This window comes from Salvelinus namaycush, chromosome 41 (genome assembly GCF_016432855.1).
Source record: "Salvelinus namaycush isolate Seneca chromosome 41, SaNama_1.0, whole genome shotgun sequence".
NCBI lineage: Eukaryota > Metazoa > Chordata > Actinopteri > Salmoniformes > Salmonidae > Salvelinus > Salvelinus namaycush.
The window spans coordinates 20,483,925-20,499,277 of NC_052347.1; the positions used below are offsets into that span (position 1 = coordinate 20,483,925).

General features: G+C 44.4%; 2 protein-coding genes across 2 annotated transcripts; one reads left to right on the forward strand and one right to left on the reverse strand.

The window, feature by feature from the left end:
• Positions 1 to 338: 338 nt before the first annotated feature.
• Positions 339 to 7,585, forward strand: LOC120034433 (very-long-chain enoyl-CoA reductase-like). Its single transcript, XM_038980993.1, has 11 exons — positions 339 to 1,502; positions 2,371 to 2,422; positions 3,271 to 3,315; positions 3,477 to 3,580; positions 4,493 to 4,608; positions 4,884 to 4,989; positions 5,216 to 5,288; positions 5,768 to 5,811; positions 6,212 to 6,269; positions 6,621 to 6,709; positions 7,132 to 7,585. The coding sequence occupies exons 1-11, from the start codon at positions 1,341 to 1,343 to the stop codon at positions 7,303 to 7,305; spliced, it is 1,023 nt and encodes a 340-aa protein (XP_038836921.1). The 5' UTR covers positions 339 to 1,340; the 3' UTR covers positions 7,306 to 7,585.
• A 219-nt stretch (positions 7,586 to 7,804) lies between these two features.
• Positions 7,805 to 14,965, reverse strand: LOC120034400 (atherin-like). Its single transcript, XM_038980936.1, has 6 exons — positions 14,530 to 14,965; positions 12,016 to 12,367; positions 11,227 to 11,418; positions 11,011 to 11,095; positions 10,298 to 10,412; positions 7,805 to 9,661 (listed from the first exon to the last, which is right to left on the reverse strand). Exons 1-6 carry the CDS (start codon positions 14,881 to 14,883, stop codon positions 9,512 to 9,514), a joined length of 1,248 nt encoding a protein of 415 aa, XP_038836864.1. The 5' UTR covers positions 14,884 to 14,965; the 3' UTR covers positions 7,805 to 9,511.
• Between the last annotated feature and the right edge of the window lie 388 nt (positions 14,966 to 15,353).

A 15,353-nucleotide genomic window follows, 5' to 3' on the forward strand; every position in this document is an offset into this window, starting at 1 on the left:
TTTTTATTTAACCTTTATTTAACTAAGCAAGTCAGTTAAGAACAAATTCTTATTTACAATGACAGCCTACCCCGGCCAAACCCTAACCCGGATGACGCTGGGCCAATTGTGTGCCACCCTATGGGACTCCCAATCACGGCCGGTTGTGATACAGCCTGAAATCGAACCAGGGTCTGTAGTGATGCCTCTAGCACTGAGATGCCGTGCCTTAGACCGCTGAGTTACTCAGCTAATATATCACAACATCTTAATCCATGCAGATCAGAAAAGCTTACTGTGTTCTTGTACCACTTTGTGCTCCTGTCTGATGTATGTTGCTCGGTGGCCTAACCTGATTGTAAATATAGAATACAGATCTGCTGCCTGTGTGTGTTGAGATGCTCCTTTTAGTCAAATCTGAAGGACATGATCCCTGTCTGAAGGATATCTTGGGCAACATCTCCAAGCCCCCCAACTGACAGCCAGCACCTCACAGCTCTGAGAGCACTACAGCTGACAGCTCTCACTCCATTGGAAAATGATAGGACAGTATTAGGCCTTAATGTTTGTTCATGGTATTGGGAGAATACACACACTCTAAAATAAACATGTGTTTGTTTTGGTTTTTGTTCGTTCTCGAGGTCAGAGTGGTAGAAAAAAAATGGCACAGGTGGCCTGGGGGAGTGGCAAGTGTCGGTATGCAGAGGCCTGGCTGTCCACATGGATAAGGCCTATAGGGGGGTCAGTGTGAGACAGTGTGACTGAGTGAGGAGCAGAGCTCAACAGAGATGTGTCTTGGCTTTTCTGAGAGCAGAGAGGGATCTGTTTCTGAGTAGGGTTGTGTGTGGCTGACCAAGGTTACTGAGCTACTGCAGAAGAGAGCAGAGCAAATCGGGCTTCTTATATTTAGCCTTGCGACGTGCACGCTACGGATTATGTCTTGGGCGTCTCGGGTTTCGCCTTCAGTACGTTTGTGGGTGTGGAGGGGGTCCAGTAACTAGTGGGAGGCCTCTCTTCAGGTGAGAAGGTGGTGGGTTACTGACGTTTAACCCCCTCTCATTCTATGAACATCTCACAGGCAACCTCTCTCTCTCTCTCTCTCCCACCCTCTTGCTCTCTTTACCTCTTTCTCACACCCTCACACAGGAAAAGGCTGTTTATGGTGACATAGTCGTTTCCCATTCTGGAAGGCTATTTGGAGGGTACAGATAGTAAGAAAAACAGTCGCAGAGGACATACCAGTGTTAGACTACAGCTTCTAATCTGATACAAGTAGAGAACACTAACTGGGTTTTTGCAAACCATTGGAGGGACCTCATTTTAGTGCGGAGGCACATTGAGGTCGTAGTTCAAAAGGAGTCATGGATACACTGGCTTTAGAGGCGAAGGCAACTGGGCAAGAAAAGAAAAGTTCAGCCCCAAGACCAAGACCTAAACCACCCAAAAAGGCCAAAAGGATTGTTTACTTTGAGGTAGAAATCGTGGATGCAAAGACAAAGGAGAAGCTACTACTCTTGGACAAAGTAAGTGTGTGTGTGTGTGTGTGTGTGTGTGTGTGTGTGTGTGTGTGTGTGTGTGTGTGTGTGTGTGTGTGTGTGTGTGTGTGTGTGTGTGTGTGTGTGTGTGTGTGTGTGGCTGGCTGGCTGGCTGGCTGGCTGGCTGGCTGGCTGTGTCACTGTGTCTCATCAGTCACTGTGCACATTCAATATTGTATTTGATACTGTACACTGAGCAAAATTACATTTAAAAGTTTGAAATCATCAGTTGAGGTCTAATTACAGTCCTAGTAAAAGCCATGATACTGTCTGAAGTCAGAAGACACTTGTTAGCTTTAGCTCAAGAAGTTACAGAGTCATCCCTTTGACCGGACAGCCGGCTAATTTACAGTTCACAGACGCTATGGCTGATTCTACAGAGGTTGTGTTGCAGTTAGGAGGTGAAAATTCCCCCTGATCTTATAGGAATCTTCTGGGCGAGTTATGAGTTATGTGTCAACTCAGTGTCCTGAAGCCAGTGGGTGTCTTGAAGCCAACAGCAAGGACCATGTGTTTAGTGGCTTTTATGAATGTGAACATTTGTGTTGCAATGATAATTAATTACAGTTGAAATGCTGCATCATAGTCTCACAATTTCTTCAAGATATTTATTATGAGAACAGATATAGTTTCCTGTAACTGTAGGCTTCTTTAATTTGCCTTGGCTGTCTTAGCAGTGGGAATAAATATGTTCGTGTTATAACATGTACAGTATGTGGTATGGTACTAATTTCACAACTTGAAAACAAATATCAAATTTTAGTCAATAAATCTATCTTGGATACATTTATTAGACCCATGGCAGTAGCACTAGCAGTATGTTTGCCTATGGATGATTGATTGTCTTTCTGAACAGGTTGAGCCAACTTCTACTATTTTGGATATTAAGGCTTTGTTCCACAAATCAAGTGAGTATATGACAAAGTCCAGTTAAAATGTAGTCATTTAGCGGACGCTCTTATCCAGATCAACTTTCAGTCAGTGATGTAACAACATGAAATGTAAAACATTTTTGTAACATGATCTACTCTACACCAGGGATGGGCAACTTTGATGGGGGTGGGGGCCACAAAAAATCTGAACTCATCAAGAGGGGCCGCAGTTGCTCTTGACAGCGGAGAGAAAATATTAAAGTTTTAGAGTTAATTTTTGCAATTCTACACATTTTACCATGGGGCGTAACAGAAATGTTGCAGTTTTAAAGCAAGTTCGCTGATATTATACACATTTTTCCATGTGGCGGTGAGAAGATTTTGCAATTGTATAATTCATTTCATGCAATTCTACTCATTTTGTCATGGGGTGGAGAGGAAAATTGTTCCGAGGGCCTTCAAAAGGGGGGGACAGCTGTCCATCCCTGCTCTGCACTCTTAGAACAAAAGGTGCTTTCTAGAACCTAAAAGGGTTCTTCGGCCGTACCCATAGGAGAACCCTTTGAAGAACCCCGGTTAGTTCCAGGTAGAACTATTTTGGTTCCAAGTAGAACCGTTTCGGTTCCATGTAGAACCCTTTCCACAGAGGGTTCTACATGGATGAAACCCAAAAGGTTTCTCCTATGGGGACAGCCGAAGAACCCTTCTGGAATGCTTTTTTCTAAGAGTGTAGATATGTATGATCCATATACAATATGTCATGATAATTATGAGGTTAGTCTCGCAATGCCATCTTTCCAAGTCTCGTTAATCATTCGGCTACTGGAAGGAAGCCTTGAAATGGAGGCTATTATAAGCTTAATTAACTTCTGTCTTCTTGTCAGATCCCCAGTGGTACCCAGCCAGACAGTCCTTACGCCTGGATCCTAGTAAGCCCCACACCTCCCATGCATGATGCCTCAACTACCTACACAGACTCAAATGAGTGCTAGAAATTGCTATACCAAAACCGTATAAAGGTCTTATCTTCTGTGAAATGGTCCACAATGTCATGGCTGACTACAGCATTGTGCTCTGTCTTGCTCCACAGAGGGGAAGTGTCTGAAGGATGAGGACGTCTTGCAGACACTTCCTGTTGGAACCACGGCCAGCTTCTACTTCTCTGACCTGGGGGCCCAGATCGCCTGGGGCACTGTAAGCACATGCAAACACACACACACACACACGTGTTAATGCACGCACGCACATATGCATGCCCACAAATACACACACTCAATCACCCACAAGTGCACACACACACACGAATGCACTCATGCGCACAATCACACACACACACACAAACGCGCGCACACACCACACACACACATTATACTGCATATCTTGACATGTCTATACTGCATTTAAATATACACAGCCACACTCCCTCAATTAATCAACTATAGCCTTGCATATAAATATACACCCACACTGACAGATAGATTCACTGTCCTCTGGTTCGGTTTTCTATCACCTCCTAGCTCCTGTATCCTCTGTCCTAGGACACATAATCTCATGGCCCTATTTCCCCCACAGGTGTTTATCCACCTGACCTCCTTTTCACCCTCCATTTCCACAGCCTCCTCAACCATTCTCCACAACCAACCACATGCTGTAACCACGCTCCATATCCTCAATCCTCTCACCCCTCATCCACCTGTCTCTGAACCCCCAGTGGAATAGGGTGATGCCAGTGTTGGGGGGTAGCGGGGTCCACTCCTTGCAGCCTGAGATCAACAGTAGCGATCAGTCACTCGTGCTGGGCCTGGACCCATGCCAGAGGTGTTGATTCAGAGATCTGTTTCATCACAAACTGACTGTCAGCTAAGCTGCCATATCTCTAGGGGAATGCTTGTGTTACATGCTCACTTGTTTTCTCTAATGCTCAATTACAAATCATCTACTTTCCCTCCTCCCTTGGCACTCCGGTAGATCTGAAATGATCGGATAGGTAAAAGCAATATAATAAAACTTCCATCCAGTCAATCAGAACGCAATATGAAGCTAGTACAACCTACCGATCCAATCAGCACCTACATGTCTCACCTTTATGTCTTCCCCCCTTCTCAGGTCTTCCTATCAGAGTGTTACGGACCACTGCTCATCTACTTGATGTTCTACTTCCGCCTGCCTTTCATCTATGCCCCAAAGTATGACTTTAGCAGCAGCAAGCACTGGGTTGTACAGTGAGTGTCAAATTACTGCATTTTCAAGGATCTATTCTATCTCTGTCACTGTACCTCACACTCTCCAAGTGATGATTACAGTGACATAATTAGGTCTGGTTGACCGGTGATGGTGTTGACAGTGAAGATAATGTGTGTGCTGCATCAGAGAAGCATGACAGCCATCTCGGACTGTCATAGAGACCAGTGAGTGAATGATGTAGTAATCAAAGCTAAATATGTGATGATAATAAGACGTAATCTATACTATGATCACTTTTCCCCTCCTGCTGCAGTTTGGCCTGCATGTGTCACTCCTTCCACTATGTGAAGAGAATCCTTGAGACGCTGTTCATCCACCGAATCTCCCATGGTACCATGCCACTGAGAAACATCTTCAAGGTGAGGAGATTGAATAAGGGAATCTCCAATCTGATTCTAAAGAGGATATGTGATCCAGTTTGATCCAATGATATCTTATAATAGCAGTATTTTTTTCCCTTTTATTTAATGGTTTACTTTCATGTGACATCGTTTTTAAACTTATTCTCAGGGGTAAACATATTTTCTAATTAATGTGTTATTATTCTGATGACTTGTACAAAAACTGGTCTTGCTTCTTTTCCAGAACTGCAGTTATTACTGGTGTTTTGCAGCATGGATGGCCTACTACATCAACCACCCCCTCTATACACCGCCCTGTAAGTCCTGTCTACCCTGAGGTGATGTCACTCACATCTAACCCATCTAATGCACACTCATCTCTACTCTGTCTGCTGGTTGCCAGGATGTTACAGAATACAGATGGTCATCTCTACTATGTCTGCTGGTTGCCAGAATGTTACAGAATGCAGATGGTCATCTCTACTCTGTCTGCTGGTTGCCAGGATGTTACAGAATACAGATGGTCATCTCTACTATGTCTGCTGGTTGCCAGAATGTTACAGAATGCAGATGGTCATCTCTACTCTGTCTGCTGGTTGCCAGGATGTTATAGAATACAGATGGTGATCTCTAATCTGTCTGCTGGTTGCCAGGATGTTACAAAATACAGATGGTCATCTCTACTCTGTCTGCTGGTTGCCAGGATGTTACAGAATGCAGATGGATCTTTCCATAATCCCTAATGACTTTCAATGTCCTTTCCCATGATACATCACACCTGCTTGTGTGTTTACAGACTATGGGCAACAGCAAGTGAAGACAGCACTCATTATATTCTTAGTAAGTATGCTTTAGTTAGTGTAATGAAGAATATATTTAGTTTAATACCTAATGTTGTAATATAGTAATTGAGTTGTTTCTTTGTAGTGGAGTTGACGCTACACAGTAGGCCCATTAGGCACAAATAATAGTCTCACCACCTGACACGTTCAGTCTGGGGACGAGGTTACACAATAATAACGTCATTAACATCAGTGCAATTTAGATCGGAATTCCCAGCAGTGTAACAATAATATCTTAATGGCATTACTAAAGTTATCACATTGTTATTAGGTAAGTATAAGAGCAACTTAATGTAAAGTTTCACCAGGAAATGTCACCAGGTTTTCTTTTGTTTTTGGTTAGAGTTGTGGCATATTGAGCCCTTTGTCATGTTATTACGTTTTCCTCATCCTCACAGTTCTGTCAGGTCGGCAACTTCTCCATCAACATCACTCTACGCAACCTCAAATGTCCAGGTGAGCTCCTATAGGCTCTTGCTTATCTTATTCATGCAGTGCAGTCCATTATCAGATATGTACTTTGAAAGTTAGCACACAAGGTTCCTAGGTTCCTTCCTTTCTAGGGAGTTTTTCCTAGCCACTGTGCTTCTGCATTGCTTGCTCTTTGGGGTTTTAGGCTAGGTATTTGTATACTTTGGGGTTTTAGGCTAGGTATTTGTATACTTTGTGACAACTGATGATGTGAAAAGAGCTTTAATAAATACATTTGATTGACTGATTAATTGACGAGCACTGCTTTACAGGAGCCCCCATGTTACCCTTTACATGTTACCCTCTTTTTCTACATTCTTTCTCATATTATCCCAGGTTCGAAGGTCAAGAAGATCCCACACCCAACTAAGAATCCATTCACCTGGATCTTCGCGTTGGTGTCTTGTCCCAACTATACATACGAGGTGAGGCTTTCTAGTAAAGAATGGTGAGTTGATTGAAATATTTGTATTTGCACGTTTTAAACTGGAAACACTTTGAAATTCAGTGTTTCACTTCCCCTCCTGGGGGTTGGATATATAGTGATGCTGCCACCTTCTGGCCAATAGGTATCAAGAGATGTAACAGTACTACAGTGATGAGTTGGTGTGTACTGCACACAGGTGGCTGGTGCCACCTTAATTGGGGAGGACATGCTCATAGTAATGGCTGGAACGGAATAAATGGAACGTATCAAACAGATCAACACATGGTTTCCTTGTGTTTGATACCATTCAATTTAGTCCATTCCAGCCATTATTGTAATCCGTCCTCCTCTCACCAGCCTCCTGTGGTACTACATGTATAATATGTAGGAGTGTGTAACAGTGTGTCTGGTCCTCTGCAGCTGGGGTCGTGGATGGGCTTCACAGTGATGACCCAGTGCTTGCCGGTGGCTTTCTTCACCATCGTAGGCTTTGTCCTGATGACGGTGTGGGCCAGGGGAAAGCACCGAAACTACCGCAAGGAGTTCCGTGACTACCCCACCCTGCGCTCCCCTATACTGCCCTTCATCCTTTAGTCAGAGAGGGGCTGGTCCCACACATAACTTCACCCCTTTCAGCCCCACTGCAGTATACAGCTGGTGCTTCTGACTGGGTAGGTTGGAAGGAGTCGTTGGAATAGTTCAACTACACTGTGACTGGTTTTGGGGAGTTGAAAACCCCTTTTGATGACTTAAATGCAGATGAGTCTTAATCTGATGTAATGTGTACTACCGGTATCTACTGTACATGTCAATGTGTGGAGGCACAAATTAATGGAAAAAAATACACGTGTTTTACTAAAGTGGTGACTTAACTGTCGACTAAACTGTTCTGTTTGGTTTTGTATTATTTGTTGCATGTTATAGCTTGTCGTTTGAGTCAAGATTGAACGTGTCATTGTTTCAAGTCAATTTAATCTAACAGCATTCACACTGTGTGATGGTTGGGTTTCAGCCAGTAACACTAACCCATTGACATATTCGTCTTACCGCTTATTATATACAAAGAGATAATAAATATCACACTACAAGAGAGTGGAAAAGACAATAACTTTATTTTCCCCACTGGAAACAGGGCCAACATAGCAATTAACAGTGTGACATCAAACACGTAACAGATGGAAATATGGAATGTGACGTTGTTTCAAAAGCAGAAGCGACAAGGCAAAATTAAGAGACCTCATTGTAATCCTCTCAGATAACAACAATGTTGAATTTGATCAAGATGTCTACCATGTCGTGGGGAATTGTATGTTGCTGTGTTGAGGTTGTAAACAAAGAAAACGTATTAGTGCTACAATGACACTTCCTAAAGTTCTGAAGTTAATTTTTGGGTTGGTTAATTTTCCCTTTAAAAGAAGAAGAACAGAATTCAGCTGTTTCTCTCTCCTCAAGCTGAAGCAGGCAGAAACATTGGTCACATCTGGTCTGCCAGCCCATTTCAACTAGAATTCTGCTTCATACGGTTTTCATTTTGTAGATGAAATCTAGGTTCATCCACAGTAGATTAAATTAGATTAATCTAAAATGTTTAGAAATGACGTGAACATAAATGAAGGGAAGAGGAATGCAGAGGACAACCATACAAATAACATATTATGTTGCCTTAGTTTAGCAGGTACTACATATTGCTATTTCAAAATGTTAGTGAAACAGATAACAACAGTAATAAAACCTAGGTCAGTACTGGTGAAGCCATGAGAACATCTGGAGACTAAGCTCCATTTCCTTTGCTGGTATAATGAGAGATTGACAACATCACTGACCTTGATGAATCAACAAATTCATACTGTACATTCTCAAATTAAATCAGTTCACATTGTCATCATAAAAGAAAAACAACGTTGAGTTTCTAGATAAATGCAGGATACCATATGACGTCTTTAAAAAAATACTGTCTGAGTAAACAATGAAGAAATGCAAGAACCATATTTGCTGGAACAGATATTCCAAGTATACATGTTATTATTTTCTTGTGGAACTGACTCAGGGAGCACAGAAACCAGTCTTTTAAAGTAGGCTCCAGTGGTAGCCAAGTGTAGAGTCTGAGGAATGCAGAGAAAGTCTTTCTCACTGGCTGCCCTCCCCTTACAGAACAGGCAGCCCTCCCCTTACAGAACAGGCAGCCCTCCCCTTACAGAACAGGCAGCCCTCCCCTTACAGAACAGGCAGCCCTCCCCTTACAGAACAGGCAGCCCTCCCCTTACAGAACAGGCAGCCCTCCCCTTACAGAACAGGCAGCCCTCCCCTTACAGAACAGGCAGCCCTCCCCTTACAGAACAGGCAGCCCTCCCCTTACAGAACAGGCAGCCCTCCCCTTACAGAACAGGCAGCCCTCCCCTTACAGAACAGGCAGCCCTCCCCTTACAGAACAGGCAGACCTCCCCTTACAGAACAGGCAGACCTCCCCTTACAGAACAGGCAGACCTCCACTTGACTTCTATAGCGTCCTTAGGCAGGATCCTAACATTCCTATATGAGTTTAGAGAGGGATCCTATAAATGCAATACCACCAGAATGGGTCAGGTGACAGCAGTACCACACAGAGGTGGAATGGAAGCCCACGTACACATGTTGATAATCACTGTCAAGGCCCAAGTCACGACCACAGTGTCCTTTTCCCCAAACCTCCTTGAATGGTTACAGAAGGTTCTAGAGATCCAGTGAACACAGTATGTGTGTATACTGTATGAATACATCTGCTCCTCAGAGGAGTGTGTTGTTCTGTTCCCCCCAACCGTGGTCAGAGATCATCCTCCTCATCCAGGAAGTGGGTCCTCTGCAGCATCTTCACGTGGCGCTCGTAGATCTTTAGGGCGGGCCCAAGTCTGATGGACAGGCCAGTTAACACGTCACTGCGCTGCATCAGGAGCAAGGACTTTCCATCAATTTCCTGTTGCGGGCGGAGAACAGATGGAGTGATTGAACTAACATCTAAATGTGGATTGGGTTGTGAACTAGTTACATCAAAGCAAATGCCTCCTAGTCTAGGGGGTACAGGATCTGTTGCTTTGGTTTATGGATGAGCACTTTCATATATTTTAATGAAAGTAATGCACATGTCATGTATATATTTCATGTATGCTTTCATATCATTTAACTTATTATTTGCACAAGCCATTTACCCAGGTCAAGAAACAACCACCAGCCCAGGGATACTCAAATACATTTTACAAGATGGACACTTTTAGAAATCAACAGGAGGTCGGGGGCCACGGGTCTGTGTGGACATCCCACAGGCTGCCATTAAAGTGGCACTGCACTAGCCCATAGGAACTTCACTTCAAACAGAAGAATTGGATAGGTGGCACTGTAATGTAATAAGGTCAAATCTTCACCTTGCCTACTGATAGGCTACATGGACTGTTCACCATATTGATTATAATATACCCAACACTTTCACATCTCCAGGAGTGCCTGGGGGCTGTCTCTGGCTAGGTAGAGCCTGTCTCTGGACAGGGACTCTGCCTGAGCGGTTTTCTGAGTGTACAGATACCCCCCATGTGGCAGTTTGAGGGACTGCACTGACCTGTGTTCTGAAAGCTACAGCCTGCTCTGGAAAGCCTGCAGCAGAGATGTAGGTGGCCACGTCCGCCACGCTCCACAGTAATAAGTTCTGCCTCAGCGTCTCCTTCTTCACAGAGCTGTGGGGTAGAGGATGGGGGAGATAGCATGAGACACTGCAGACAAAATATAAGAAATGTGTCCTTTTGTTGACGCTGTTTCGTTTGAAGGTGCTATTTGAGGCTGTTTGTGTCCCTTGGAGATATGGATGCACATTGATTATGTCTGTATGATGTCTACATTGAAGTGAGTTAACGGCGGAGGAGGGGAGGAAAAGGTATACTTAAGGTGTGGTGGTTGAGGGATAAGGGATAGGTATATGGGGCGGCAGGTAGCCTAGTGGTTAGAGCGTTGGGCCAGTAACCGAAAGGTTGCTAGATCGAATCACCGAGCTGACAAGGTCAAAATCTGTCGTTCTGTCCCTGAACAAGGCATTTAACCCACTGTTCCTAGGCCGTCATTGTAAATAAGAATTTGTTCTTAACTGACTTGCCTAGTTAAACAAAGGTTAAATTGAAAAAAATTAATGTAGTTGGCTGGGGGGTGTATTTTGGGGTGGGAGGGTTAACAACAGTGTAACTAACATGTAATAAGGAACTTAGTGCGCCAAAGCTCTATCAAGGATGCAGTGAGTGTCCCCTGGGTACAAGCTGTTGTCAAATACATTAAGAGACTCACATTTCTCTGTTTTTCACATCGTTCTTGACATCGTCTTGAGCCATCACGTAAGAGGCAATGTCCATCCCCTTCTTGTATTTAACACCTGTAATAGATACAGTGGCCGGTAAACACAGTGTCTCTGATATCCTAAACATCCTCACTGGGAACACGATGCAAATAGAAAATTGAGAAACTAATATGAGAGACGGACATAGAATAGAGGAGAAAACCCACAGTCGTCAGAGGGAAAAGACAACGTCTTGGGCTGTCTGTCAGAACCCTTCATGGTCTCATCCACACAGTCAGGAACCAGTTGGTCTGAAGTGAGGCCACTCTCCTCCATCCTCACCCCATCCTCTCTCTTCACCAAGCTCTTCTGAACCCATGGACAGGTCCCCGGTGGCTGTACTATTGTCTTTAAAGCCCCTGAAGGAGAGAAAGAGAAGGGGGGGAGGGGAGAGAAATAGGGGGCGAGAGAAAGAGGAGATAAAGAGAAAGAGGAGATAAAGAAAGAAAGAAAGAAAGAAAGAAAGAAAGAAAGAAAGAAAGAAAGAAAGAGAGGAGCGGGGGAGAGGGGGAGTGAGAGATGCCCAGTCATACATGGGCATAAACACACACATCAGCTTGAAACTGTCTCCTGGCATTGGATGCTTACTCACTCACTATACTGTAACTCATTGCTAGTCAATACAATGCAAACCTACTCCTAAAACATGGTCTCTACCCACCATTAAGATACTACAGCAAGCACAATTATATGTTAGTGTTTTCTCCAAAACATGTGTAACATGATAGATTATGTCTGTCCCTCACTGAGCTTGAACCAGCAATCTTCTGTTCCCAACACCACAATGGACTCACAAAGCTGTTACCCATTGCTCCACAGACACCATGGCCAGTGCAGAGCAAGGGAAACAACTAGGCTACTTCTAGGTCTCAGAGCGGGTGATGTCACCACTGGGCTGTACAGCTAACTAGCTAGCCATTCCACATCGGCTACACTTATACACACAGCATACTAACCAGTTCCTGTGTTTCTCTGCATCCCTGAGGGTCCATGGTCAGCAAGGCAGAAGGCAGAGTCACACACACAGTCATTCTGCCTGAGGGCCAGGGGACTAGAGGGGGATAGAGGGCTGGACCTCTTACTGGTCTTGCAGGTAGAGGGGCGGTCAGACACAGGGCTGTGGCAAGGGCGACAGCTGCTGGGGGAGCAGGGGGCAGAGTAGGGGTGGGCAGCACCAGACCCCCCCTGCACAGCATCCTCACCCCCAGGAGAGGGAGAGGAGCCCTCATGGCCATCTTCATCAGCCCCCTCCTGTTCTTCCTCCTCTTCCATGGTGTTGTCTGTCTCCATTGACACTGGCACCTCATTCTGGAACACAACCATTGCAACATAAGAATTTGAAAAGATTCCCCATCCGTTGAGCTTTTTTTGTGTGTGTGAAAACATTCTAATCATACTCCCCCAAAATGATCCACACCACTTTATAATGTGAAAAAGAAAGATCAGTTGGTTACTACATCAGTGACATTAGTCAGGTGCCTAATGTACTAATAACATGCTTGAGAGTAACAGAAGGACAATTGATATTCTCAATACCCACAGAGAATATTAATTCAGATCATTTTTCATAAATTAACAATACAGTGGGAGTGTCAATCTGATTGACAGCACAATAGCTATAGGCTAGTCTACATCCTGAAGTATTGACCCGTTTAGATCAACTAGGACAACAGCTCTGCTGTAGTGATAAGTACAGCAAGGGAAGCAACATAGCCTACTCAGGCAAGGGAGGGGGAAGGGACAGCAGGCTACTGGAGGGGGAGGGAACTATTGGGGAGAGAGTGCCCCCCCTTTGTACTGTAAGTTAATGATTGAATAGAAGTGTATAATTGCATTCTTTACTTAACTTAAATAAACATTATTCAAATAATTTCATTTAAACTGATTATCATGTAAACTGAGCCATGATACCTACACATTTTCTTATTTTCGCTAGAGCAGCAGTCAGACAAACATTCATTGGCCGATTTTGAACACAACTAGGAGAAACTCACGAGCGTGCCATAAACTGTAATCAGCGGGTTGCAAATGTGTTTCAGCGCAGTGTGCATTAGCGCGAGTCGACTCCTGATTATAGGAGACATGACATAAAACCACGCTCATACAGATGTCGCAATAACCAGTCTTCATATGACCGCTGTCGACAATAATTGCCTTTGGAGGCCTTGTCCCCGTTGAGCACACAGGATGTTCACTCTGTTCGGAACTACAGCTGCGCTATTCGCCCACATTGTGTTCGGTATTCCAACCACAATTATTCATTCCAATATAGCTTAATATGGGCCACATATAAGTTTATAAGTGTTATTCACATATGCACACGGTTTATTGCACTCGCTTTGTCGTCGATGACTGTATATAAACGCAGAAATTAGCTTCTTCAGCCTGTGTGCGGTCTAAAGCTACAACTAGCGGAGGCGCGAGTACGAGCGCTCAACTCAGCAGAGCCCGCCCCACACCTCAGAGGCGCTTGAGTCAGACATTAAAGTTATTTTATTGAAGAATAGGCCTAGCTACCATACAAATATTTTGACGGTTAATCACGAGATCCATTATTGGGATATGCAGAATGTGCTCTTTGGATCTGTCAAAGATAGTTTTAATGAGATATATTGGCACAAAGAATAATACTTGACGCAATCTGCTACTTTTTCTTGTGGATAAATAATACGCTACAAGAACAGAGCGTGGACAACGTCACCCTTTTCTCCCATTTTAATACAAAAGTGCGCAATGGAGGAGTCGCACGAAAGACTTCCCACTTCAGTCAGATAGAGCGCTCCCGAATCTAGTCGGATGTGACCAATTCTAACCACGAAGCTCCCTCTATAGCACCAATACCTTCAGTGGGGCTACTTTGACTTTGGGTCAATTTTTCCTGCGACAGACGCTCGTGAAACCCATTAAATAACGTGGCTTCATATCTAACGGCGTGTTACTTATGAATACATCGACCGTCACCCCCTTAGTGAAATAACCCGAGCACGTCACGCACATCCGAGGTATGACTTTAGCTTCGGCCCCCCTTCACTGAAAAGCTGAGTTTGGGCTTGAAAAGAGCCTTCGGCTTTAGGCTGTGGTTGTTGCCAATTCTGGCAATCGAGCACGTTTTTTTGTCGATTAAAGCTGTAGAGCAAACAGCGCCCGGACAAACTCACTTCTACGCACAACCTCTTTTTTGTATTATTGCAAGCGCAGCTTCCATTGTTATTGGTAGGCTATTTTTCACCTCGGTCGCGCGAGGTAGCTACAGCCGCTCCCCGTCTGCGGCAGTTTGTTTCGGTGCACTTGCATTCATCACGCCACCCCTCCCTGAATAGAGAATCCCGCTCTACAACACCATTCCCCCAGCTACACCATATGCCTGCCTACTCATTATAATAGTGAGGACGTGGGTCTGTTATCTTCTCTGGGGAAGATGGACGGTGTGTCACGGCACGGGGTCACTGAAACAGGCTGCCTTGCGTTACCTCCAAATGCTCTGTCTCATCCTGGTCAATGGGACCGAGCGCGCTGTCCCCGTTGCTCAAATCAGAGTGGTTAGCTTCTTCCACGGCAGTTATTTTGGTCGTGTGATCATCCCTTTTCCTGCTTCTTCTGACTACTTTGGCTGCATTTCGATAGGAAATCGAGCCCTTGTAGTTAACTTTCAAGACTATTTGCTCTTGGATCAGTTTCTCGAGTTCCTCGCTGGTTTGTTCTGGCGCTGATCCATGTCGTCTCCGGACCATTCGACAAATTCTTTCAAGGTCTGGTCTGGCTTTTCGCGACCGCAGTGAGTCAATAGTGTCCAAAATCCAATCGCGGTACATGGGTTCAGACATTCTCCTGGTTGGGGTCGTTCGTTCGTTTTTGCCTCGGTGCGTCAACCTTGTTGCGATCCGCGGCCCGAGTCCGGCTTTAGAGAAAAAAAATTGAAACCTCGCTGTACGCTTGCGTTGTTGTGCGCTTTTAAGGTGACCCACTGGAGATAGAATCAAGAGCTCTACAGGAGATATTTAAGGTGGTATTTCGAAGTTAGTCCTAACGAGGCGCCCAAGTGTTCATTTATCATCACTTTAAAAACAAAACATTTAATACTTATAATACATTTGGGTAAAAAAAAATATATACGCTTCACATAATATACAATGGGTGAGTCTGGAAAGATAAACCCACTTTTCCCCCAGGATGTGATATTGTATGTGATAGCACTGTAGGCCTACACGATGCAGATGGATGAGGACCTGCTGTTATTACCATGGCGGTAGCTGGCTCCAGTCCAGACACATAGCCAGGAGCCATCTTATCAGTG